This window comes from Colossoma macropomum, unplaced genomic scaffold (assembly GCF_904425465.1).
Source record: "Colossoma macropomum unplaced genomic scaffold, Colossoma_macropomum, whole genome shotgun sequence".
Taxonomy (NCBI): Eukaryota; Metazoa; Chordata; class Actinopteri; order Characiformes; family Serrasalmidae; genus Colossoma; species Colossoma macropomum.
In genome coordinates, this window is record NW_023494800.1 from 29448438 (window position 1) to 29474879 (window position 26442).

Consider the following 26442-nt stretch of genomic DNA (forward strand, 5'->3'; position numbering starts at 1 on the left):
TTAATGGACTTACTCACTCACTCACTCACTCACTCACTCACTCACTCACACACACACATGGACAGGTTGCTATGGAAACTCTGGAAGCTGTGGTTCTCTCTCCCACACACACTCTCTCGGCTGGAGGACTGTGAAGTGTGTTACGACAGTGATTCGTTCTCTGTTTGTTGTGTTAATGAGACGCTGTTTAAAAATGGAGCCTCACACTTCAGCGTACATTCATCACCGAACCGTCTGTGGGGTACGAAGCCCATCGCCTGCGTTTTCCTCTGCTCGGTTTCTGACGGCAGTGTGTCACACATACTGACATTTTCACAAAACACTGGAGTCAAAATAATGACTTAGTATCTCATAATAATGGCTTATTATCATGAAATAATTCATAACTTTCTTGAAATTACTCATTATTTCCACATAGAATCTCAAAATCTCACCAAAATCAGTTATTTCAAGAAAATGTTGTTTTTTTTTCAAAATACTACATCAATATTTTAAGAAAATTAAGGTAATTTTTAAAAAATACTAAATCAGTATTTAGAGAAAATGTCATGTCAAGATGCTCTCAGTAGAAAAAATAAGTAATTATTTCAAGATATTAAGTCAATATTTCAATAATCACCACACTGGGTGAGGCTTGCAGGTTTGTTTGGGGCATTTGGTCACCAGACTACGCTGTCAATCCAGTTTGCAGCTGTAATCATAATAATTGCACTTCAAATCCCTAATGACCTCATAAATCAAAGGATCCAGTGATACTGGGGGAAAAATGCAGTGTCGGCTCTGGAACGTTATTGTTGAGCGCGGGACGCAACAAACTTTTTTCTATAAGGAAATCTGTTTAGATATTGACAGCAGAATGACGTCCCGACTTCAGGCATTTATTTACGTCATCATTTCAAGATACTAAGTCAATATTTCAATAAAATATTTTTTAAAAATAATGCTGTCAACATTTTGAGAAAATTAGTCATTTTGAGTTGCTGAGTCAAAATTCTGAAAAAGTTATTTGTTCATGACACAATACTAACTCAGTATTTACAGAAAATAAGTCACCATTTCACACTAGCAAGTCAACATTTTAACAGACTGCTGCCAGAAACGGAGAACCTCTATACGGCGTCTCTGTACGGACGGAATGGGCTTCCATAACGGACAGATGGAGATTCAGAGTGAAAAATAAATATATAATTTGGTCTCTCGTCACGCACACACACAAACTAACAAACCAGCTCACCTCTCTGTCGTCATTACAGTAAGTGTCATAAATACAGTTTCTCTGGAAAGTGCTCAGAAATCTACAGTAATCTTTGATATTTCTATTATTGATTCCACACACATTCTTCAAACCCTGATGGAGAGAGAGAGATAGAGAAAGATAGAGAGAGAGAGAGAGAGAGAGAGAGACAGAGAGAGAATCATTAGTGTACAGAAACTTCTGGACAGATCGTGGACTCCGGAGAGCGTGAGCTCCCCTGGAGAACGATGCAGATGTACGAGCAGCCTTCAGGAAACACTGAGGGGCTTTTCTTCACATGAACAAGCCTAAACACCCTGATTATATTCCCGCCAGCAAGCAGTAAACAAACAAAACAGTGTGGGATTTATCTGAGATCTAACTCCGTCTAGAAAGGTCGCCTCACTGCCAAAGCGAGTGCTGCCCAGCAGGAGACGTCCTGACCATTTAAAGGTTCTGTACGTTGTCAAATGTTGTTCTAGAACACTGCAGTGAGTCGTGTAGTCTGTAGTCGGTGTCATGGCCATATTAGGAACTCCAGGGGCCGGATTCACAAAAATGTTCTTAAGAAAAAACTCGCAAAGGTTCTTAAGACAAACACTAAGAAGTTCATTCGCACATATTCTCTAAGGTAATTATTTTTCTTCAGATTTTCTGAAGAAAATCGTCCTTGTTTTCTTCTGTAGACTATGTTGCATTTTACCTCGTAAACAATGCAAGATACACTCTGAATTTGTATTAACTGTTATTTCCCTTATTGGGTTGGGGGAAAAACATCAAAACAAGCAAGAACTCGAGGTGGTGGAAAAAACAGCGAAGAGGGAAAAAAATCCTCTTTAGAAAATACAATAATTATGAGGTGATGGCAGAAAGCAAGAGACCAGGATGGGCAGGAGTAGATAAACTGATACATTTAGATGCTCACCTTGTCAACTCTTACAGCCCAAGACAAGTGTGAGGCTGTCATAAGGTTAAGAAAACATTTAAGAACATAACATTTTCAAAAATATCACTTATTCTTAAAATGATTCTGAAGAACTTAGTTTAAAAAAAAGAAAATAAGAGAATTCTTAAGAAGTTATTTGAAGAACAGCAATTTTTGTAACTTTTTTCCTTAAAAATGAAGTTCAGCAAAAACACATTTAGAAAGATTTTCTTTCTTAAGACACTTCCGTGAATCCGCCCCCAGGTTCCGGATTTCTCTATGGGAAAAATGAATGGCGTTCTTGGGAATCTCTGCTGTGTTAAACAGAAAACTGGGTCCAGTGTACGGTTTTACCTCTGAATTCCTGAATGTCATTGAATTACACAGTCAAAATATGAATGGTACAAGCAAGCTAGCACTCCTGCGCACTAAAATGATGTGTATTAAATTCTGCTGTTAATCTTCAACACTATTATGCTACCATGTTTCCTATCACTGTAGAAAAGATGCCTGAGGCTCCTTTATTGTTGTGTGATCCTGAGAGCGCAGTTGGGATTAATAGGTGCTTATTATCGAATAGTAATCAGAGCAGCGTGACTGCTATATACTCCTATTTGTGTGTATTCCTGTTCGAAATACCAGTTTCATGCTAATAAAAGACAAGAGCAGTTAAATCAGCAGAAACAGCCTCAACTTTAAAGGATTAACCACAACACTGGATGAGACTTGCTGATTTGTTTGGTCGCCAGACTTATGCTGTCAATCCAGTGCGCAGCAGCAATTGTGACAATCGCACTTCAAAATCCTTAAAGGCCTCATAATTCAAAGGATACAGTGACATTTGGGGGGAAAAATGTATTTGGAACGGTTTTTGTTGATCATGGGACACAACTGTGGTTGAATTTCGGAAAAGCTTAATTCATTTTTCCCATAGGGAGATCTGTTTAGACTCTCCATGTACAGGCATGACGTCGACAGCAGACTGAGGACCCGACTTCAGACGTCTATAGCACAGTCAGAAAAACGTCACTGACACCCGGATCTGGTCTAATCATCTTGTGATAGTTGTGATAGAAAGGTAATAGAGGAATGGCTTGAATGTGAAAATAAATGTAAGTGTCGAGCTTCAGTACACACCAACACTCACTCCTGCTTCCTGAGCACGTTGTGCGACCCACTGTATGTAAATATCACTCTCTCTACATCCATTCATGTGTTTAAGTCCGACTGTCCTTTTCATAAAATGTAATACACTATCGGTCCGTACGGAACGATTTTATAAAACAGTCCTGTAGAACAACAGCGTATCAAAGAGAACCAGAGCTGGGCGCGAATAGGGGAAAAAGAAAGGAGTAAGAAATGTAGAGGAGGTTGGTCCGCTGCTAAAGTGCGCTTCATCTTTTCCTTCATGTTGTCCCCTTGTAACCGGGGCGATTGTCGTCAGGGGTGAGGGCATCGGCTGGGTGACTGCTGCCGAAGGTGCGCCCCTGGACTGTTAGCCTGCGTTTGGAGTAGGAACCTTCACGATCCAGCTGGCATTCTACCATCACAGTGGGGAGGTTGATTAAAGAGACACGCTACATTCAGGTCCCCGGCATGACCTCTGACCTTTTGGCCTCAGGAGGGGAGCGGACAGTCAGGGCTGGTCGGAGAGGTCACGGAGGGGGAGACGGCCGGAGGCTTTTACATTTCGTCTCGTCCAAACTCTTCCAGTACTTGTAGTTCTCTGCCAGGTGCTCCAGTAAGCCGGGCAGGCCAGCGAATGCTGATAGAGAGAGAGAGAGAGAGAGAGAGAGAGTGAGAGAGAGAGAGAGAGAGAGAGATACATAAAACTTAAAAACATTATTTATGTATCTATTATTATACTGAACTGGTTCAAAGTCAGAGCTGAAACAGGACATTTAGGCTAAAATCCTTTTGCTTTGAGTGACCCTACATCTTAATTATGATTATTTTATTAAAACTAATGATTGAACATTCCAAAACAATCATAACTCCATAGTTTCAGTAGTGAATGTTTCCATGTAACAATTTTAGCTCATTTTAAGCAGAACTTGAGAACGCAGCCAGTACATGAGTAGCAAACACAGCTTTCAGCAGTTTACACACATAAAATCTTCATATTTTTAATTAAAACACTAAAAAGTGCTGAAATGCAAAAAAATGATAATTCTTAATGTTCCAAACTGATTTTAAGACTTTGGGACACAATTACTTCAAAACAATAGGGTCTAACTGCTTGTCATGTGGCCATGAGGGACAGGGATGCAGCCTCACTTCCTGCTCTAAAATGCAGGGGCGTGGCTAAAATAAGGCTCCACCTGCAGACTAAAGCTGTGTTTCAGTAGTGACCTGAGTATTTTATGAATAAAGTGTTTTTTTATATTAAAAAATTGCTTTGAGTGACCCCATACCTTAATTATGATTATTTTATTAAAACTAATGATTGAGCATTCCAAAACAATCATAACACTACTGAAACTTTACCAAACGTTTCAGCAGTGACTGTTTCGGTGGTGACAATTTTAGCTCATTTTGAGCAGAACTTGAAAAATGCGAGCCAGTACGTGACTAGCAAACACAGCTTTGAACAGTTATACACACCTAAATCATCATATTTTTCATAGAAATACAAAGAAGTTTACTTAACTGCAGAAAATGTGTTCCAGTAGTGACAATTCTTAATGTTCCACACTGATTTTCAGATACTTCAAAACAGTGGGATCTAACTGCTCACCATGTAGCTGTAAAATACCCCCCCCATAGACTAAAACTGTGTTTCAGTAATGACATGAGCATTTTTGAATAGTTTTTTTTATATGAAAATATTTAAAAATGACATAAAAACTCCTGATAAATCTAAATCTTTGAACTTCACTTTTAAAGAAATCAAACCGATCTTTAAGAACAACACTGAAAAACTATTTCACAAGTGTAAATGTAGGGTATTTTATAAATGATGATTTTATAAATATTAAGATTATTACTATCTATATTCATGTCATGAGTGTAAAGAAATGATTATATATTGTTTATGAATATCTAAGGTCTGAATACTTGTTTTGTTTTTTTTTTTTACTGTGTTCAAACTGCAGTTTGAACTAATTCAGTAGAATCGTCCATTTAACAGGCCCCAATAAATATACATAGCAACTTAATCATTATCTAATACTTCAATACGCTCTTAGGATTGAGACCAACTAAATAAACCAATGAAATCAGGTGAGCCTCTTAGTGGATAAGATAGGACACACTTCACTCTAATACTCAATAACTCTGCTTGGTAGTTAAAATGAGGAGGTTATTGGGGGAAATTCTGATTGGGACAGAGCTTTTGGTGTTTTTGCACTGCAAAGCTGGAAATCTGAAGTTGTTGTGAGGTCCTGTAGCTCACTGGTAGAAGCCATGCCTCCAAAGACAGGAGGTTATTGGCTCAAATCCCAAACAGGAATGCTAAGTCATGGCTGCGAAGACATGAGATGCACATTAGGTGATGAGGAGGCCGGAGGGTGATAATGGGAGAAATGTAGACAGGACAGAACATTTCAGTTTTGGAATGTGTTTGTTTTGTTACTTTCACCAACACTGTAAAGAATCTGAGTCTCTGCGATCAGCCATTTCACACCAAACCACTCTGAATGACTCTGTTTACATCTCAATCAGTCTCAGCCAGTTATGCTGGGATTTTGAAGCCTTTGTGAAATTCCTCTTTAGGTCAGTATTCTATGTCGTCCTGACTGGCACCACAAAGCATGAGGAAGTGAGCAGTGTGTATGATAGAATATAAGTGTGTGTATTTTAAGCACATCCTATTGATTATATTTCGTCACTTCTTCACTGTGTCCTGACACCAAAGCATGGAAACGCATCCCCCCCTCGGTTTTAAATTTTCCGTGACATCAGCAGAAGATTGTGCTGACTGTAAATAGGCTTTGACTCTGGGGGGTGAACTCAGTGGGAAACTGGACAATTAGACCTTAAACATAGCCACAAACCAACATGACCTCTACAGAACCTAAAACAGCTTATAAACAACCCTGACACAGCTTATACACAACCCCAACACAGTTTATACACAGCCCTGACACAGCTTATACACAACCCCAACACAGCTTATACACAGCCCTGACACAGATTATACACAGCCCCGACACAGTTCATACACAACCCCAACACAGCTTATACACAGCCCTGACACAGATTATACACAGCCCCGACACAGTTCATACACAACCCTGACACAGCTTATACACAACCCCAACACAGTTTATACACAGCCCTGACACAGATTATACACAGCCCCGACACAGTTCATACACAACCCCAACACAGCTTATACACAACCCCAACACAGCCTATACATAACTCCAACACAGCTTATACATAACCCCAACACAATCTCAACACAGCTTATATACAATATCGACACAGCTTATACACAACGCCGACACAGCTTATACATAGCCCTGACACAGTTTATACACAACCCCAACACAGTTTATACACAACCCCGACACAGCTTATACACAACCCTGACACAGCTCATACACAGCCCCGACACAGATTATACACAACCCCAACACATCTTATACACAACCCCAACACAGCTCATACACAGCCCCGACACAGATTATACACAACCCCGACACAGTTTATATACAAACTTGACAGTTTATACACAACCCTGACACAGCTTATACAGAAACCAACACAGCTTATACAGAACGCTGACACAGCTTATACACAACCCCGACACAGCTTATACACAACATCAACACAGCTTATACACAGCCCCGACACAGTTTATACACAGCCCCCACACAGCTTATACACAACCTTGACAGTTTATACACAACCCTGGCACAGCTTATACACAGCCCCCACACAGCTTGTACGGAACGCTGACACAGCTTATACACAACCCTGGCACAGCTTATATACAGCCCCCACACATCTTATACACAACCTCGACAGTTTATACACAACCCTGGCACAGCTTATACAGAACCCAACACGGCTTATACAGAACGCTGACACAGCTTATATACAACCCCAACACAGCTTATACACAACCTCGTCAAAGCTTATACACAGCCCCGACACAGTTTATACTCAACCCCGACAAAGCTTATACACAACCCCAACACAGTTTACATACAGCCCAGACACAGATTATACACAGCCCCGACACAGCTTATACACAACCCCAACACAGCTTATACACAACACCAACACAGTTTATACACTAACCCAGCTTTTATATAAACACAGCTTATACACAACCCCAACACAGCTTATACACTAACCCATCTTACATAAACACAGCTTATACACAACCCCAACACAGCTTATACACTAACCCATCTTACATAAACACAGCTTATACACAACCCCAACACAGCTTACATAAGCACACCTCATACACCACCCCAACACAGATATATAAACACAGCTTATACGCCACACCAACACAGCTTATACACCACCCCAACACAGTTTATTTAAACACAGCTTATACACAACCCTGACACAGCTTACATAAACACAACTTATACACAACACCAATACAGTTTATACACTAACCCAGCTTATATAAACACAGCTTATACACCACCCCAACAAAGCTTTTTTAAACACAGTTAATACACAGCCCCAACACAGCTTATACACTAACCCAGCTTATATAAACACAGCTTATACACAACCCTGACACAGCTTATATAAACACAGCTTATACGCCATCCCAACACAGCTTATACACCACCCCAACACAGCTTATTTAAACACATCTTATACATAGCCCCGGCACAGCTTATACACTAACACAGCTTATATAAACACAGCTTATACACCACCTCAACACAGCTTATACACAACCCCAACACAGCTTATACACTAACCCTTCTTATATAAACACAGCTTATACACAGCCCTGACACATCTTATATAAACACAGCTGGTACACAATCCCAACACAACCTATCAACAACCCCAAAACAGCTTAAATACAAAGGCAAAACATGTTACACAGTCTCAACACAGCTTATACACAAACACAGCATATACACAACCCCGACACAGGTTGTACACAAACACAGCTTATACACAACCCTGACACAGCTTATACACAAACACAGTTTATACACAACCCCAACACATCTTATGTATAATTCCAACACAGTTTATATACATCCCCAACACAGGTTATACAAACATAGCTTATCCACAACCACAACACAGCCCATACTGAACCCCAACACAGCTTTTTGCATATGCAGCTTATACACAACCCTAACACAGCTTATACACAACCTCAACTAGCTTATTTACAAACACAGTTTACAACCCCAACACAGCTTAAGTACAAACACAGCTTATGTATAACCCCAACACAACTTATACACAATCACAGCTTACACACAACTCAAACACAACCTCTTCATAACACTTCCACAACCTATAAAACTAATGCCCTGCCGCACACACACTCACTCACTGATACACAAACAAACAATAAACACAAACAGACTCAGTCGACCTTTACTGCTGCTAACAGTCCATTTCACGGAATTTAAGTGGACAAGTCCCCTGATAACAAGTCTGGGAAAGAATCTCTCTCTCTCTCTCTCTGTATCCCTTTCCTTTCTCTGTCTCTCTCTCTTTTGTTCCTTCTTTTCGTTTTATCATGCTCTCTTCCTTTCCAACACTCTTACTGTTATGGCTTTCTCTCTCTCTCTCTCTCTCTCTCTAGGTCATGGTTCTTCTCTGAATGATTAATCCAAACACATGTATTCTGAAAGTGCAGGAGGCTTTTTTGCTAACTCTTCTCATCAAACAGCTCTGTTCAGGATCCCCCTCCCCAAACAACCCAAAATGCTAGTACTCAATGCACCTGTGCGAAAGAGAACAGCTCTCTCTAGCAGGAGAAGTGAAATGGGTATCTCATGGTTTGTTTTACATTAATGTGTCATCTGAGCCCTTTCAGAGACGCCCATGTTTGTTCTCAAAATATTCATTTTCTTCTTGATGAGAAGACAAAATCCAAATATTATTTCAGAGTAACAAAAACGATTCAAACGTCCATCTCTAGTGATACTGTAACAGGTGAGGGTGTTCTCTGTGTGTACGCTCTGTTTCCTTCTTCCCTCTCTCTCGTTTCTTTCCTCGTGCTCCCTCTTATGGCTGAGGCCGATTTGCTCAATTGGCCAAAACAACGCAGACCAGAGCCAATGGTGCAGGACACCCTGCACAGACTAGGGGCAATGGTTGTCCCCCAGTACTCACCAACCACCTGACTTTTGCCTTGGAGTCTCAGGGCTCTTATGCTTGGCCCACACTACACGATTTTTTGCCCGATTTTAACCCCGATTTGCCCCTTTGCGAAAGATTTTCGCAGTCTTAAGCGATTCTCCAGGTCGGGAGCTCGATCAGAAGTGACTGACAGCGCTGATGAGCTGTAGTGTGAGAGGAGAAACGAGTGAATCTTTAGCCCCCCGATCGAACTCTGGAGTGATCAGAGACCCTCCGATATTATCAGGCATGTTTGATATTTACAACAGCAGTGAGTGACTCAAATAGCCAGTCAGAGAAAGGTCACTTCAGTCACTTACTGTTGGCTCAGGGGTTCAAATCGGCGAACTTCCTGTCACAGGGCTGGTTCCCTAACCTCCAGCCCACCACTGTCCCCCAACTGTGTAGCTGCTTTTGTGTGTGTGTGAATGTGTGCTTACCGTCCCAGGCGTGAAACATGTCTGTGATGAAGTAGTCGATGAAAGAAATCTGGGATTTGGGAATGCTGCAGGTGTTCCGGTCAAAACACAGGCATGACCACAGGCAGCCCCTGCCTCTTTTCTTCATCCGTCTGTTAGACACAAAGACAGAGACCCACACGTGCTCAGTAGAGACTGAGGATAGAGAACACATGGCTCTTCACAGTGAGAAGAAACAAGTATTCAGACACGTTAATGCACTTCCAGTGCAGATGTCCACTTCGAGGTCAAAACTGGTCACGATATGAGTGCAAATATGTTATTCATCAGATTCATCATTGGCGTATCTGTATGAACAAGCTCATGACTGGTAGGAGTGCATTTGAGCAGTATAATTTAACAACCTGAAAAAATGCCTGATCTGCAGTTATCTAAGCAAAAGTATTATTAATAGGAATAAATGAAAATAGGAAATAACAATGTTAATAATTTGTTCAGTTAAAGTGGACGTACTCGTTTTACATGCACATTAGTATAAACAAATGCAACTATTCCATGTTCCGTTTAAAGGCATATCACGCTGTGCTTTTGTTTTATACTACTGACTCCGCCCCCAAAATAAACAACACAAAACACACCTACTGTCATACGCTGCATTAATATAGCGTTTAAACATGTTTTAGGAAAATGATCACATCATTCTACTGTCTCAAAAACATTAAGACATTCTGTTTATTTCACATTTTATTTTTCCAGTGGTCATAATTTTAATATTATAAAGTTCCGTCAGTAGGGGGAGCAGTGCACTCACTGCTCCATCTCAAACTCCACCCACAAGCACAGCCATTGGCTCACTACTGAAACATCTGTATGAATTAGGGCGTGCTTCATGTAAATGATATGTAAACGAGGTGCTGGTAGGCTGGCGCTTGATTTCACGCACTGAAGCTGATCAGTCTTAAAGGCGCAGTAACATTTTAAGGGGTAAAGAGAGGCTGAAAAACGTTCATGTCAAAATAGATTGTGCCTATTTTTGGTACCATATGAAGTCTCTGAGAGAAAGAAATACAATAAAAATGTAACGGTCCTTTAAAAACACTGAGGAAGGTTTTGATGTTTGTATATCCGTGTGTACGTACCTGAGCGAAGTACTCCTCTGAGATGCGACCGGCCCACTCGATGCAGAGCTCCAGGGGTCTGCAGGGATTTGCCACGTCAGCACATTTTATCATCATCCTCTTTATCAGCAGACGATTCTCCGGAGAGTTCCGCATGTTGGCCTGGCCCTCACAGTCACTGCCATCACTCTGCCACGGAGACACCCACACATACGGTTACACAAGAACAGAGCTGACAGTAACTGAATACATGTGACAGGGTTAATCAGGACAACGCCACCAAAAAAGCACAGTAATTAAATTACAGGTGTGATACAAAAACTGAGAGATTAGTAGCAGAATTAAATTAAAAAACACTCAGTGGCTTTCTTGACTGTGTTTGTCTCTATGAGTAAAAAAATCAGCCAAATGCTTTAAATATATACAGAGCATTATATACAAATAATATGAAAAATGTTAGTGACAGCTGCTGTTACTGATGTAAAAAAAGGTCAAAACAACAATAAAAAGTGTGATGTACTGTGAGAGCGCCCCCTGCTGTTTAACAGGGTGTCACCACTCCCCAGTTTCAGTCTCCATTTCCCAAACGCTTTAGCCGAGCGCGCTAACGTTACTCCTCCTAATAAACAGACGCACGTTCAGCTCCGTCTCCTCATTATTCACCACCATCACTGTAATATTTCATCATCAACATTAACACACGAAGGTAATCAGAGGGGCGGTGGAGATCGAGTCTGCAGCGTCTGAGATCTTTAAAACGCAGAGTTAGAAAAGAAAATCATCTCACAGTGAAAGCAGCGTTTTACAGTAGAAATAAATGGAGCTCATTATGCTGGTAGTGAACTGTGCTGCTGACTCAGCTGCCTAAAAACCATAGAATATACATATATTGCATATTTGCACTGTCCGTTTTGCACTATTGCTACTATTTGCACTTCTGGTAGATGCTAACTGCATTTCGTTGCCTTGTACTTGTACTGAGCAATGACAAATCTATCTCTATCTACTGAATCTATCTGTCTGTCTGTCTATCTATCTATCTATCAACCTAACAAAGATGGTTCTTCAAGGGTTCTTTAGTAAATAAAATGGTTCTATATAGAACACTCTTAAGCACCCTTTGCATGAGGATTCTCTGCATCGTTAAATGGTTCTTCAGATTGATGCAGAATGTGCTGTAGATGGTTTTATATAGAATTTTGAAAAAGGGTTCTATATAGCACCAAAGAGGGTTCTTCAATTGTTACAGGCTTGACATTGTAACAATAGAAGAACATATAGAACCCTTTTTTAAAAAGGTTCTATATAAAACCTTCTACAGCACATTTTCTATCAACCTGACGAACCATTTAACGACGCAGAGAGAGCTCTTTGAGTGTACATGGTTCTATACAGGACCATTTTCCTTACTAAAGAACCATCATTTTACACGTATGAGAAAATGCATGCTAAATGTGCCTCAATGCAGCCACAGCATGAGCTCACAGTCTGTTTTACAAATTCTATTTGTTCAATCTTAGCTAAAGAAGTCCTACGTGCAGTTTGAGGTTCTCTGTGCAGCCTTAATGAAATCTACACAATTAATGAGTCTACACAAACAGTCGCACATGCATTCAGATACACACACAACTGATGAATTAAGCCACAAATTTGTCATGTTTTCACACTAAACCACAGGAGAACGACTCGCTGGGATTTGGGAAAGTGACAAACTCCCAATGTCTCTCTCACAAAAACACACAAACACCCATCTTACATTAGAGCTGGACTCTTCAATGGCAGCCATGGGCTTGTTGATGCTGTTAACAAACTTGTTAACATGCTCAAAATGACGGGTCATCTCAGTGGCCAGCACCATGTCTATGATAGCCTGCCTCAAGGTCCGAAACTGAGTCCTGAAAGAATGAGAGAAAGAAAGAAAGAAAGAAAGAAAAAGAAAGAACAGTGATTTCACCCTACTTCACTCTGGTGGGAGAACAGTGGCAATACACAGCCTCTCACAACTTACTGCCTTAGAATATCACAATAGATGACACAAGCCATGTGGTCAGTTAGGTCAGGCAGTTAAGACAGTTTAACGGAAATCATTAAAACCAAATGTACATCATAAAATATGCACTAGGGTTGGGCAATAATGTCAATTTAGACAAACGATTATCGTCTCCAGAATTATCGCCAAGGGAACTCGAGTGGGCCTTTCAGTCACGTGATCATTTTATTGCAGCCTATGTAAGTGAACTGCTGCATCTCAGTGGAACAGCAAAGGAGAATCATAGCAGAAAATCTTAATTTGCAGTTATGTTATATTATGAAAAAACAGTTATGTTAGATGAAATAATAATAATAATGTGGCATGCGCCCGCCCCCCGGGCCCTGACGATGACGGCCATGAGAGCCGGCAGGAAGGCGGGGCCCAAACACAGAGCGGCGTCGAACCTCCGTGAGGGTGGCAGGGAGAGAGCTGCGAGTGTGGAGGGGGCGGAGCGCAAAGACGAGCTCCACCGAGGGACGCAAGTCACGCGAGTGACGGCGGGAGGAGGGGGCGACGGTGCTCCGCCGCTGGGCCCCGAGGTGACGAGGAGGTGGAGCAGTGAGCTCTCGTTCCCTCTTGGCTCAGTTTAGCTAGTGAAAGCCACTGAAAAGTGGCAAGCATAGCGTTGGTTTTGGTAAGTTTATTTTGTGTGAGTTTGAAGCAAATATTAAAGGAATGGCTGCTGCAAAAGTTTTTCCTGCCTCCAGCGTCCTCCTCGAGCCCGGGGTAGCGCATGACGTGCTACAAATAATTATTAATATTATTATGATTATAATCTTTAACAACCTAGACTGTTTCATACACAATTAACATTATTACACACCTCAGGCGCCGCTGTCTTGCTGAAGTACTTACGGCTTGGCAGCTCATACTGTGGATTCAAGGTTTGTATTGCCGCCTTTGGTGATTATCAGTTTTCTGCATAGACGACATGTAACACTTAACATCTAACGGTTCTCCGTGTTCGTCTGGTTGGAAACGAAATATTGCCAAACGGGCGCGGTAACACCCTTCTTCTGTACAAGCTCATCCATTTTTCACCGTCTAGGGAGACGGTCACATGTAGCGGAGTGTTTCATTTGCATATACCCAGCATTCTTTGCCAGACTGAAATTCTACATTCTAATCTTTTCAAGTGGCGTTTTAAAACGTATATTTGTAGTTAATTAGTTATGTTTGCGTGGTCTATACTTGAATGCCGTCTTTTCTGTTATAGCTTAGTTCTAAAATTCCAACCTACCATAGATTAGAATGCTTGTACAAAGTCAATGGTTAAATACAAATAACGATAATTTGCTTCATATCGTCACTGGTTGAAATTATCGCGATATTCGACAATATCGTTTATCGCCCCAAGGCTATTTATATGCACAATCTGACTTTTTCCCTGGATGATATTTGTTTACACATTTTGGTTTGATGTCAAAAATGTGAACGCTAAGCGAACCAAACTAAAATCGAACAGTGTATTGTTTTCTGCTTTGGTCGGGACCAAAGGAACCGAACTACAAATGTAAACACACTCTTGAGCTCATCTCACTGAAGACGTGGTTACTGCACCACATGAGAACACTCTTCTATATTAATCAGTGTAGCCTCTTTCACAGCTGCATGCGTCACGGAGCACTGTGGCGCTAACGTTCTTGCGAAGCACAAAAACAAGCTTGGTGCATGCCTTGTGCTGCACTGTAGCAGTTTGAAGGGCTGTCCCGAATACCATCTTTTGGGCTCTGGAGCTTCGGCAGTAAATGGCAGTGAATATTTGAATTCCGCCCTCTAGTGGGGGAAAAAGTTGCTCAAAAAATCTGCATCCAGCCCCAGTGTTGAAAGCACATCTGCAGCTTCATCTGCTGTAAAATCGAATCTCCAAGCTGGCTTCTTTCCTTGCAGAGCATGGCTTTGCTCCATCTACCAGGCCTGCTAGCCTCTCTTAGCGTCAGGCTAGGGAGTAACAGCACAGTGCATGCATGGAGGTGGTCTGAACTGAGGTATGATAGGCATAAACTGAGGACTTACTAAGGGTCCTGTACAGCAGGGCACTGTTTACAGCTGCGCTGGGAATACATGCTGTCCAGCACCACGTTAGAGTGACGTTCACTGCTTTGAGTGAGCAGGATTCAGGCGCCTGAGTTGAGATGGTACATATTTCCACATGAGGAAATATGAGGTTTTGTTCCCACAGCAGCGATATGTAGAGAAACTGCAGGCTGGATAATACACTAGAAATAGTCTAATAATCATATAGCGATACAGAACATGGTGAGCAAGTTAGCAACAGTCACGCATCAAGTTGTTGATCTGCTTCAAACAGTTAGCAGCTAGTTAAACAGCTACGCTCCTACTGCCGTCCATAAAAAGTTTATTTAAACAGTAAACAAACAATAAAGACATCTGTAGCTTATATGGTGGGAAAATGCAATGAAACCGCTTTCGCAACGTGTTTGTTACAAAAGAGTTCTGTGTATCACATGGTGTGAAACTGGCCTTAATCAGTCTACCTGGCTCACCAATGCATGCATGTTTTATTTTATTTGAAAGGTTTGTCGAGTTCTTCAATGTTCTCTTGTTGCTGGTATGTGTGAGGGGGCCTTACTGAAACTGATCCTGCACTTCCAGCAGGTTATTTCTCAGCACTAAGTAGAAAATAATGAAAAGACCTGCTTTTTTATGTTGGTCGTGGTAATCTGAAAGGAATTTTTATGACCGAGAGTTCGTGAAGGTCAGCGTACCTCTCCATGTTCTTGAAGATGTTGCACTTGCTGTCTCTGACGGTCAGCTGGAAGGCGAGTGCAGCGTGGTGGCTCTCGAGGACTGCCGTGTCGTTGTACAGGATGGCCAGTTCGCTCCCGGCATTGCACAGGAACGAGTTTGTCCGGCCCGGGTGGTCCACGTCGTGAACTGTCGCCGCTAGCAACGACGCTATCTCGTCTAGCTGGTCCAGGCTGCCCTAAAAACACAGCTCAGAGTTCATCTGTAGGTCCCACAGGGTAAAAAAAAAAACTATTCATAATAAAAAAAAAAGTATTCAGATACTGACAAACATTTTGCAGTGATCTATTTGAACCCCAGGGATTAACAGAGATAATAATAAGCTAAATATATACAAAATCATCATTTATAGGGTACTTTCTACTGGGAGGAGTCTGTCCCAAACCTTAACCCCTTATTGTTTAGTAGACTTAGACTTATAGTAGACTTATAGTTTGTAGGCGGGGGCCACATTTTAGCCACACCCCTTCATTTTACACCAAGAAGTGAGACTGCGTCCCTGTGGTCATGGTGAGCAGTTAGACCCCATTGTTCTGAAGTAAAAGTGTCCCAAAGTCTAAAAAATCAGTGTGGACTGTCAGTTAAGTCAGTTAAGAACTGTCACTACCGAAACACATATTTTTTGCAGTAAACCTTTTTTGTGTTTTAATGAAAAATGTTATGATTTTATGTATGTACACCTATGCTATGTTTGCTATTTATGTGCTGGTTAGCGTTTTTAAATTTTGCTCAAAAATTGTCACTACCGAAACAGTCATTACTGAAACATTTGGTGGTAAGGCGGGGCCTTTTTAGCCACGCCCCTTCATTTTAAAGCAGGGAGTGAGACTGCATCCCAGTTGAATCCAATTGTTTTGAAGAAAACGTGTCCCAAAGTCTGAAAATCAGTGTGGAACATTAAGAACCATCACTACCGAAACATCTATTTTTTGCAGTGAACTTTTTTTGTGTTTTAATGAATAATATTATGATTTGATGTGTGTATGACTGTTCACAGCTGTGTTTGCTAGTCATGTACTGGCTAGCGTTTTTTTGAGTTCTGCTCAAAAACTGTCACTACCGTAACAGTCATTACTGAAACATTTGGTAAAGTTTCAATAGTGTTCTGATTGTTTTGGTAGCGACAAAACGGAACGTTCAATAATTTGTTTTAGGAAAATAACATAATTAAGCTATAATTAAGCAAATACGTTTCAACTCTGACTCTGCTACATCCTTAAGGTCATTTCAGTCAACTCAGTTCACTACTGTATTCTGGCTAGTCTGTGTTGTATCTATATAAGGGCGCCTCAGACCCTCACAGCTTGCGTTCTGCATGTCTGTTCTCTGCTCTCATCATAAAACACACACATAAACAAATACCTGTACAGTGTAACACACATTCAACCATGACATCACTGCATGCTGACATAATGCCCAAACACACCAGGTGTCAGTATCCCTCAAATACGCTAATAACACAGCCAGATTTGTTTCTTCATGCTGCCTCAAGTATTACTACATAAGAGAAAAATCCAGAGTCATCAGCGTTGAACTCCTCATACAGGCCAAGACAGAATTTAATATCTGCAGATTCGCATGAGTAAAACTCAAAACATCTGAAATGAACTGCATGACCAGCAATAAAGAAAGACGCTGAATGAAGGAACCTTGAAACCAATCAAAACAATCACCCACTAAGGGAAATATTACAGCCGCTCTGACCACATAAATATGAATATACATACAGTATATGCTCCACTGACCGTATAGTTCCACTTTGTAGTTCTACAGTTACAGACTGTAGTCCATCTGTTTCTCTGCATACTTTGTTACCCTGTTCTTCAGTGGTCAGGACCTCCATGGACCCCCACAGAGCAGGTACTATTTGGGTGGTGGATCATTCTCAGCACTGCAGTAACACTGACGTGGTGGTGGTGTGTTAGTGTGAGTTGTGCTCATCTGAGTGGATCAGACACAGCAGTGCTGCTGGAGTTTTTAAACACTCACTGTCCACTCACTGTCCACTCTATTAGACACTCCTACCTTGTCAGTCCACCTCCAGAGGTGTTTAAAATCTCTGCACTGCTCTGTCTGATCCACTCAGACCAGCACAACACTCCAACACGGCACCACCACCACCATGTCAGTGTCACTGCAGTGCTGAGGATGATCCACCACCCAAATAGTACCTGCTCTGGGAGGGTCCATGGGGGTCCTGACCACTGAAGAACAGGGTAAAAGGGGGTTAACAAAGTATGCAGAGAAACAGATGGACTACAGTCTGTAATTGTAGAACTACAGAGTGAAACTATATGGTCAGTGGAGCTGATAAGATGGACGATGAATGTAGAAACAAGGAGGTGGACTTAAGTCATTGGTCAGTGTATATCTAGTGTATATCTACTATTGTAACATCTTATATTACATTCATATTGTATATCTTGTATCTCCGCAATGGAAACTTTATAGAAAAAGCAAAAAAACTGGAGTAACACTTTACTGAAGAGCAGCATTCAGACTACACAACATCTACATAAGCCTTCCATGGCAACTGACATAAACCTACCCAATCTTTTACAAAGGCTTATTCCAACAAGCGTCAGATGGCATAAAGGCTGCCTCTGTCCATTTTGGTGTCATTTCATCTGATCCAGTGCTAAGACAACTGGAATAAGCCTTTATAAATGTCTATAGCTGTATTTCAGTTGTCATATAGATGTTGTGTCGTATTGTGTGATCACTGCCCTAAAACAACATGCTACTTCCCGAATTACCAAATGTATGTTGATACACGTCTTATCCCAAGTAATTTTGGACCATTTCTATTGGTCCATTTATCATGAAATGACATTACTGGAACTTCGACTGGAGCTGGGTTTGGTGGATGAGAGAAGAATAGAGCTTTCTGGCTACAAACTATCAAGGAGGGTTTAATGTTATAAAGAACAATAGCTATGGTGATGTTTTGGGGCAGTTTATTCGCCAAAGGCCCTGAGAACCTTGTCCATGGCATCATGGACTCCATTATGTACCAGGAGATTTTTTAATAAAAATCTGGCTGCCACAAAAAAAAAGATAAAACAGTGATTCAAAATATGAAATAGTCATCATTTGTTTTCTAGAATGATGTAATTTTTTAATTTATTGTGGAATACTGAATATTCAATATGCTGTTGGGTGAATAGACAGTCAAGGGAAATTCACTATTAATTACTGTATTTTGTATTTGCCTGCGTTTCAAACAATTGGCTTGGTTGAATCTTCTTCACGGGCCGTGGACGTTTTGGTGGTTGGCTGTGTGGACTACAAGTTGCAAAAGGTTGGGAGCTTTAGGCTAAATTTACTTCAATTCAAGGTTAGATTTCAGTCATATTGATTTCATTAACCACAGTGACCTTTTTTACCGACTGTGCCAATCATTAAGGAGCAGGTATCTGTTACCTATATACTTGCTATTTCACCCATTTTATCTGTGCAGGTTCTGTATATTTTTGTAAGACAATTAAAGCTGTTGTTTCCAAATGATTTCTAGTGTTGTCATTGAGATTCACGCATGTGTACAGGTGAGTTTTATGAATCGGTGACTTTTACAAAGTAATACAGTACATCCTGGCTTAGTACATTATAATGTACATCATGTTCTAAAACTGCAGAAGACAGCTGATTGTTCAGCTATGTACACTTATGTTGATTAACTTAAAAAAAAAAAAAAAGAACCAAAATTAAAAGGCGATTTAACCTTGATTCACAACATTGACACAACCATAAATAAACGCTGAAATGCCGGCTGGAGTGCCTGACGTATAGCCCATAACATGGTACTTTCGTCTGGCCCATAACATTGCCGATGCAGGGTAAGTGTATGGCATGGCCCTGATTTGGCACACATCTGGCCCATTTTAGGTGAAGCTGAGGTTAAGTTCTTTGGACCTGATTTGGCCCAGACATGGCCCATGTAAGATGAGCATTTGGTAAATTTAATTTGGCCCGGATTTGGCCCATATATGGTTGACCTGTGGCTGAGTTAAGGCAGCCAGACTGACCCTGAGTCAATGCCGTGCATCAAGGCCAAATGTGGGCCATAACAGAACTGCAGATTTGGGCCACATTTGGCCCAAAAATTCATTTCTGTCTGGGGAGCAGTACCTTGACTTTGTCCTTGCGCAGGAAGTAGGCGGTAGCATGGAGGACGTCGGCAGCATGCGTGGAGTTGTGGTAGGAGTTCGAGGCGTGGTAGTTGGCTTCGATCATCTGCAGCCACGAGCGCAGCATCGCCTCCGAACAATTCAGAAACTCGCAAACTCCGAAATTAGCAAAGATCTTCAGCCCCAGATACGTCAGCGGCCTGAACAGACAATGGGTACAGCTCTGAGTGACTGACTTTTAAATACCCAAACACTCTCAAACACGATCTCTCCCTCTCTTTACCTCTTGTGTGTAGCAGCCTCCAGCTCTAGGATGCTGAAGTCCCAGTCTTCCTCCTTGTTCAGTATCTCTGCGATGGAGGCTGGCACGTCCGTAAGCGGCACTGGTACTGCCAACTGGCTCTGACTCATATCTGCCATATTACACACACATATATATGTACATATCACACTCAGTAATGTGCTATTTAAAGAACTGTATAACTGTTCTGCAACAGCAGGAACAATAGATAAATAATAATAATAATAAAACCTTTTGTGGTATTTTGCGCATAAAATATTCCTGTTGACGCCAGTTATATTTTTGTTTTTAGGCATTATTTAGACCAGTGGTTCTCAAAATTGGTTTAGAGCTCCCCAGATAGTCCACATTTTTGCTCTATCCCTCTATACCTCGGTTGGACCATCGTCTGGGGATCCCTGAAGGCTGGTTTGAGAACCGCTGATTCCAGTACTGAGCTCTGGTGTTGAGCTGCTGCCACTTTTATCTATTTCTAACAGCCCACTGATTAGGTTGCCACTCATATTCACAATCAGTACTGTATCTAGAACTTCCAGAAAAAGGTTCTCACAAAATTCATCCCACCCACTGGAAATCAAAGCATGATCGGTTGATTCCTCTGGCACTTCCTGATTATGTTGAGAGTTAATCTACTGTGTTAGGACTTCTCTTCAGCTCCTGAAGTCCTAACCAGTCAGAGAGTTCGCTTAGCTATATCTGTCAAGATGCCATGAAGATAAACAATTCCTGATTGGTCAATTTTTCCCCCTCAGCATTTAAGGAATGCATGCTTTTGGTTTGTATCCAAAACTTTACAATAAAATCAGAGTAGTACTGTAATACTTAAGTTGTTTTCACTCTAGTTACCACAGTGCCAGTAGCTCCCCCTGTGGACAATCTTGTAAAATGTGAGTGACTGAGTGAGTGAGTGAGTGAGTTACAAACCAGGTCCATTCGCGACTAAAGATTACAGTCATGCATTTTTTTTGTTCCCAGAAATCATTAGGCCTTTAATGAAGTCCCCTCTGCTGTAGCTAAATACTACAAAAAATGTTAAGCCTACAGAAATAAGAGCTTAAATCTGTTTCAGAGGAGATATAACAGTGAGAGGTGACCCAGGAACAAGTGTGAGGCTGAAATCAGCTTACACAATCGCTCACAATGCACCGTCAGAGCCCTCTGTACAGGATTCATAATAAATCACTGAATCACACGGCTAGTGGGGAAAAGCCACACCATCCTGCTTTGCTCACTAAAGCCTGTTTTTGGGACTGCTATGTTTTAATTTTAAACGTGTTGTTGCTCGTTGCATGAACAAACCCAGTAAAAGTGCAAAGTAAATTTGTTTACTAATATTTTTCTTCATTCTTACTTATTTTACTATGAATATTTCACAAAATATTTACACACAAATACTATTTCATGGTATTTCTTGATGATGAATTTTGCTTTTTTTTTTAAAGTCTCTTGCAGGACAGACATAAAACTTGTCTGAAACTCAGTAACAGTAGTTGCAATCTGCCCAACTGTGAAGTTTCATGAAGCAGCTCATCAAAAAAGTGTCCATATTTATGGGCGGCCATGGTTACTCAACGTAATCGATGTTAATATTAAGCATTAAATGTGTCAATGTTAGTATTTTAAACTGACACATCAATGAGTTTACATGCACTCAATAATCCGATCATACTCGGATTTCTGCAGTTATCCGATTATTCAAATGGTCATGTAAACACCATACTCCAATCTAGAAATCCGATTAAGAAATCTGATAAAGAGAGCTGGATTTTAGCTCAGTAATCAGATTTCTCAGTGCATGTAAACTCTTACTCTGATTTCTTTCAGATTTCTCAGTCTGCACACGTGCATACAGATGGTGGATGTCGCGAGACGCAGCAAAACACTGTTAGAGCGGCGCTGAAACCAAACAGGAAACGAAGGATTTAAATATTCTTCATCTTCTAGATGATGTTTGTTCATATTTTCAGGTAAAGCGGCGCGATGTGTAAACAAAGCCACAGTATGAAGTTTGAGTTTTACATTACATTTATGTCTCGTCTTCTTCTGTGAGTTTATTGGCTGGTTGTGGTCTGATTACTGTCTGACTCATGTAGACCCAGAGTTTCCCCATTATCTGATTACTCAAGTGCATGTAAACGTGTTGACTGGATTACTGACCAAATCTGATTTTCTGCAGTTATCCGATTATTGAGTGCATGTAAACACACTCATTTACTTTTCTAAAATCTGATTTCTAAAACGTTGCAATTCAAATAACATGCGTCTGTTGTTTTCAGCTCCATCAAAGTCCCTGCTTCAGTTTTAAAAAAATCATGGCGGCTGCAGCAGAGGGGGACTCGGCTGCGGAAGAGATTTCGCAAAGTTTCCAAAGGCCCAAGGCGTCTAAAGTTAGTACTTCAAATTAGCACAAAACAAAAAGGTGGTTTATACAGTGTGCAAAGTTTCACTGGGACACCACGGCAGCACTAGCACGATGCACAAGCACCAGAAGAGAAGACACACAGACGCTGTTCTGGATGATGGACTGCCGGTGTTGCAGCCGATTCAGTTCCTCCTTAAATTCACGCTCCCCTTCACAAATCACTTCAACTATGGAAAGTGAAAACTTTAGGTTGACAGAATAAATAATAAATGGCTGCACATCGTTCACCTTTACTGAACCTTCACTTTCCGTTGTTGCAGTGTTGCTTGGTGATTTAATCTCTGTTTAGTGACCGTGAGTCCCTGAGGACTTGATTTGTAAAGGGACACATGAATTTGAGGTGGAACTGGGTCAAATGCTACACTGAAAAAGGCAAAACCAACATGTTTGTCTATTCATGTTTATTAAATGTCCATTACTAGGGAGAGCTTTACTAAATCTGTCCTTGTAGCTGCTAAATACACTCATTATTAAAGCCATAAGGTCGCCTGCCTGTTACCTGAGAATTTCCACTGAATAAGTGTTGGAGAACGTGTTTAGGCCAGAATCTGGGCTTATTCTGTGTTGATGGTGCCAGTATGTGTGCTCCTGTACGTTGGGCATACTGGGACATGCACCTTACCTAATTCCTTTATTTATGGCATTATTTTAAGCACACTTCTTTGTATAAGGTTTCAGTTTGTTGTTGTTGTTTGTTGTTAAATGGTCAATCTGATTTTTTGGAGTAAAGTTAATTGTTTAAATTATTCAACTAATTGGTAAATAGTCGACACATTAATTGATAGAGAAATAGTTATTAGTGGCCCTACAATATATGATTACTTTTTTAAATACATAATTTTATATATATATATATACACACATATATATATATACTCATGTGACCTCAACAAACTAACATGTTGGACAACCATCCAGAGAAGAAAAAACTTTATGTAGACAAAGATTCATCACCAGCGACTGATCAATAATTAGCTCATACAAAGCAGCCTCAAGTGCAGGGACCAAAAAATGCTGTTTGTGCTGGCTGTTTTTGAATGACAACACATTTTCAGCTAGGCCTGTGCTGGGTAGGGGGGGTGCAGGGTGACTCTCAGAGGGGATTTTTCTCAAAACAGTGTCAGCAAATGGCCTCTTTCACATTTTCTGGTTCTCCTCAATCGTTCAGTTTATAACTAAAATGGTTCCAGACGGCTGAAGTGACATTATGTTTTGAAACCAAGTCCAAGCTGGAGGTGTTTATCTGGTCTTCTGATCAAACTCCCTGATAAAGGTCAGCAGGGACGGGCCCTACTGGGTGCCAGGATGAGTGTAGGTTTAAGTCAGCCTGGATTCTGAGAACTGATAAAGATGAACGCAGTTATATTACGCTGTATATTCTCACATCGTATTACGATGGTTGCAGTGTGGTTCACTTTAACTGCATTCATTCAACCACAGGCAGCCTATTGTGCAGGCACCAAGCCCACCCCAACCTAATCGCTGAGTATGTTCAACCACAGCAGCTCAGCAGCCACGTTCCTGAATCAATCATTTATATTTTATGAGCAAAGACGTGATATTAATGTAGAACATCACATCACTCCACAGTTTAGTTATGATCGGGTAAGGGAATTACTACTGTCAGCGGAAAATGAGTTGTTACCGTAACTGGGGTCTGTTACCATGGAAACTCAGTTAAATGTTCAGGCCTATTTTCAACTGATCAGTTTCAATGATGGGCATAAACATCTAAAAGGGGGTGGTGGAAAAGGAGGCGCTCCTGATGGACTTTGTGTTGTTAATAACAAGTTTTTCATTTTGTCAATCATCTGAACCAACTAACAAACATGATCATCACTAACATTTTTGTTAAAAAGCTAGCTCAACTACCGAGCCAGTAGGGGGCATAACAATACACAAAAGTGAGAATTAGATTCGATACAGAAACATTAATTAGATACTCTCTTTGATACATTAACAATAAGGAGTGCCTTCGGTTAACATGGTAACGTTCATTAAAACGTTATATTATAAACGCATAATATTTGAAACAAATTTTGTGTTCTACAGTGTCTAACCACAAGCTAATGTGGGCCCCAGGCTAGCATACTAGTCACCATAAAACAGTACAATACAATACGATGCATCACGATATGTTGCATTGTTATACTCCATCTAGCCAGCTAAGCCTAGACTGTGCTAGCATTAGTTCTACATTGTTAGCCTGCTGTTCATATTCTACATGGCTGTTAAGCTTGTTAACATAACGTGCTGCTTTCTTTTGTTTTTAAGGTGCTTTGTGTCTGTGTATACTAGCACAGAAGGGTCAGATCAATGTTTGGGTTCTGCTTGTGTTGAAAACTTACTCTGAAAGGAGCTTTTGGAGAAAACATACTCGTTTCCCGAGAGACGTCGGAGCCCATCCTGAGAGAGAGAGAGAAAAGAGAGACACTTGTATGAAATAAAATAGTTTACCACATTATATAAACATTAACTTTTAAACTCTAACCACATCCACTCAGCCTGCAACTTTTATTAATTATTGGATTAGTTGCTTATTATTCAAGCTTATTGTAGCTGTATTTTCTTCTAGCTATTATTTCTTTTTTACATATTTTTACTATTTTTACTGTGTTTATTGCCTTTATTTTTGTTCATGTTTTCTAATTTTAACATCTCATAACTTTTAGTTATGTAACTTTTATTTTTACTTTTGCAATGTCTGTTTATATCACTGTATTACTGTCCCACTTGACTACGTGGCAAATGCAGGTCACCCTCAATGTAGTTCTCAAAAATAAAAGTTGATTGATTAAGTTTACTGATTAAAGTTCACATACTGGTCACTTATTAGTCCATATATGGAAAAGGAGGCTGCAAAAAAAACTGACATCACAAAAAACAACACATTTACATATATCTGCCTCTGCAGCTCACAGCAGTTTAGCCCCGCCCATTCATATTGAAGATGTAAGGAGTGTTTCAGCCCGGACTACTTTTTGAATGAGGCACAGCCAGTCAGAATAGGGCTCATTTACATACATCAGTCTAAAAGGCACAGTAACAGAAACAGCCTGTCTAATTCTAAACAACAGAAAGATGTGGAGAAATGGCCATTTAAAAACAAAAAAAATCACAGAAATATGTATGTATTGGCCCTTTAACTGCGTCTGTGTAAGTAAGAAGCTGTAACATCCTGAAAACAAGTTCCATAACTCCAAAAATAATGACCTGTGCTCCAAACAAAACCCCTGTGACGAGCTGCAGGCTTCGGCTAATGGGAGCTAACATATACAAACTCTCCAAACACACACACGCGGTCCAGCTGCAGCGTCTCCTGAGATTTTTTTTTTTAACTGTGAGAGTGACCTTCAACCTCCATGCAAAGGTCATTTGGGGAAAGGTTGCTTGAGTCACACGCTCGGTGCATCTCCAGCAGTTTTGGACTACAAACTAATAAACCTCTAATGAACTTTCTTGGATCTGCGACTGGGATCACAACAGCACAGTGTCTGCTTTTGTTGGGCTGTTGAAGTTACTCAGCTTCTCATAAGGGGCTGAAAACAGAAGGAAGTGCCAGCTTGGCAGGATATTTTTGGATGGTGGACCATTCTTGACCCAGCAGTGACACTGAAAAAACTAAAAACCCCGGCGGCGACTACTAAGTGGTGCACCAGTCTAAATCACTATTGGATTTATACTTCGACAACAATTTTAGCAGGAAAATAAAATGTACTATAAACCTTTTAGAATATATTGCATAAAAATATGTCTGTTCTGATACAGGGTGAGGGGTAGGTATGTTGGGCTACATCAAACAATC

General features: G+C 40.7%; 1 protein-coding gene across 1 annotated transcript in view; it reads right to left on the reverse strand.

Annotated features, from left to right (window-relative positions):
* Positions 1 to 2694: 2694 nt before the first annotated feature.
* The window catches only part of pde8b (phosphodiesterase 8B), an 82366-nt gene continuing 58618 nt past the window's right edge, over positions 2695 to 26442 (reverse strand). The window contains 9 exon segments of the mRNA XM_036587956.1: positions 2695 to 3924; positions 9890 to 9974; positions 9976 to 10020; positions 11008 to 11175; positions 12743 to 12881; positions 15748 to 15965; positions 19916 to 20114; positions 20198 to 20327; positions 24986 to 25043. Of these exon segments, the coding sequence (XP_036443849.1) occupies positions 3815 to 3924; positions 9890 to 9974; positions 9976 to 10020; positions 11008 to 11175; positions 12743 to 12881; positions 15748 to 15965; positions 19916 to 20114; positions 20198 to 20327; positions 24986 to 25043 (1152 nt within the window). The 3' untranslated portion in view covers positions 2695 to 3814.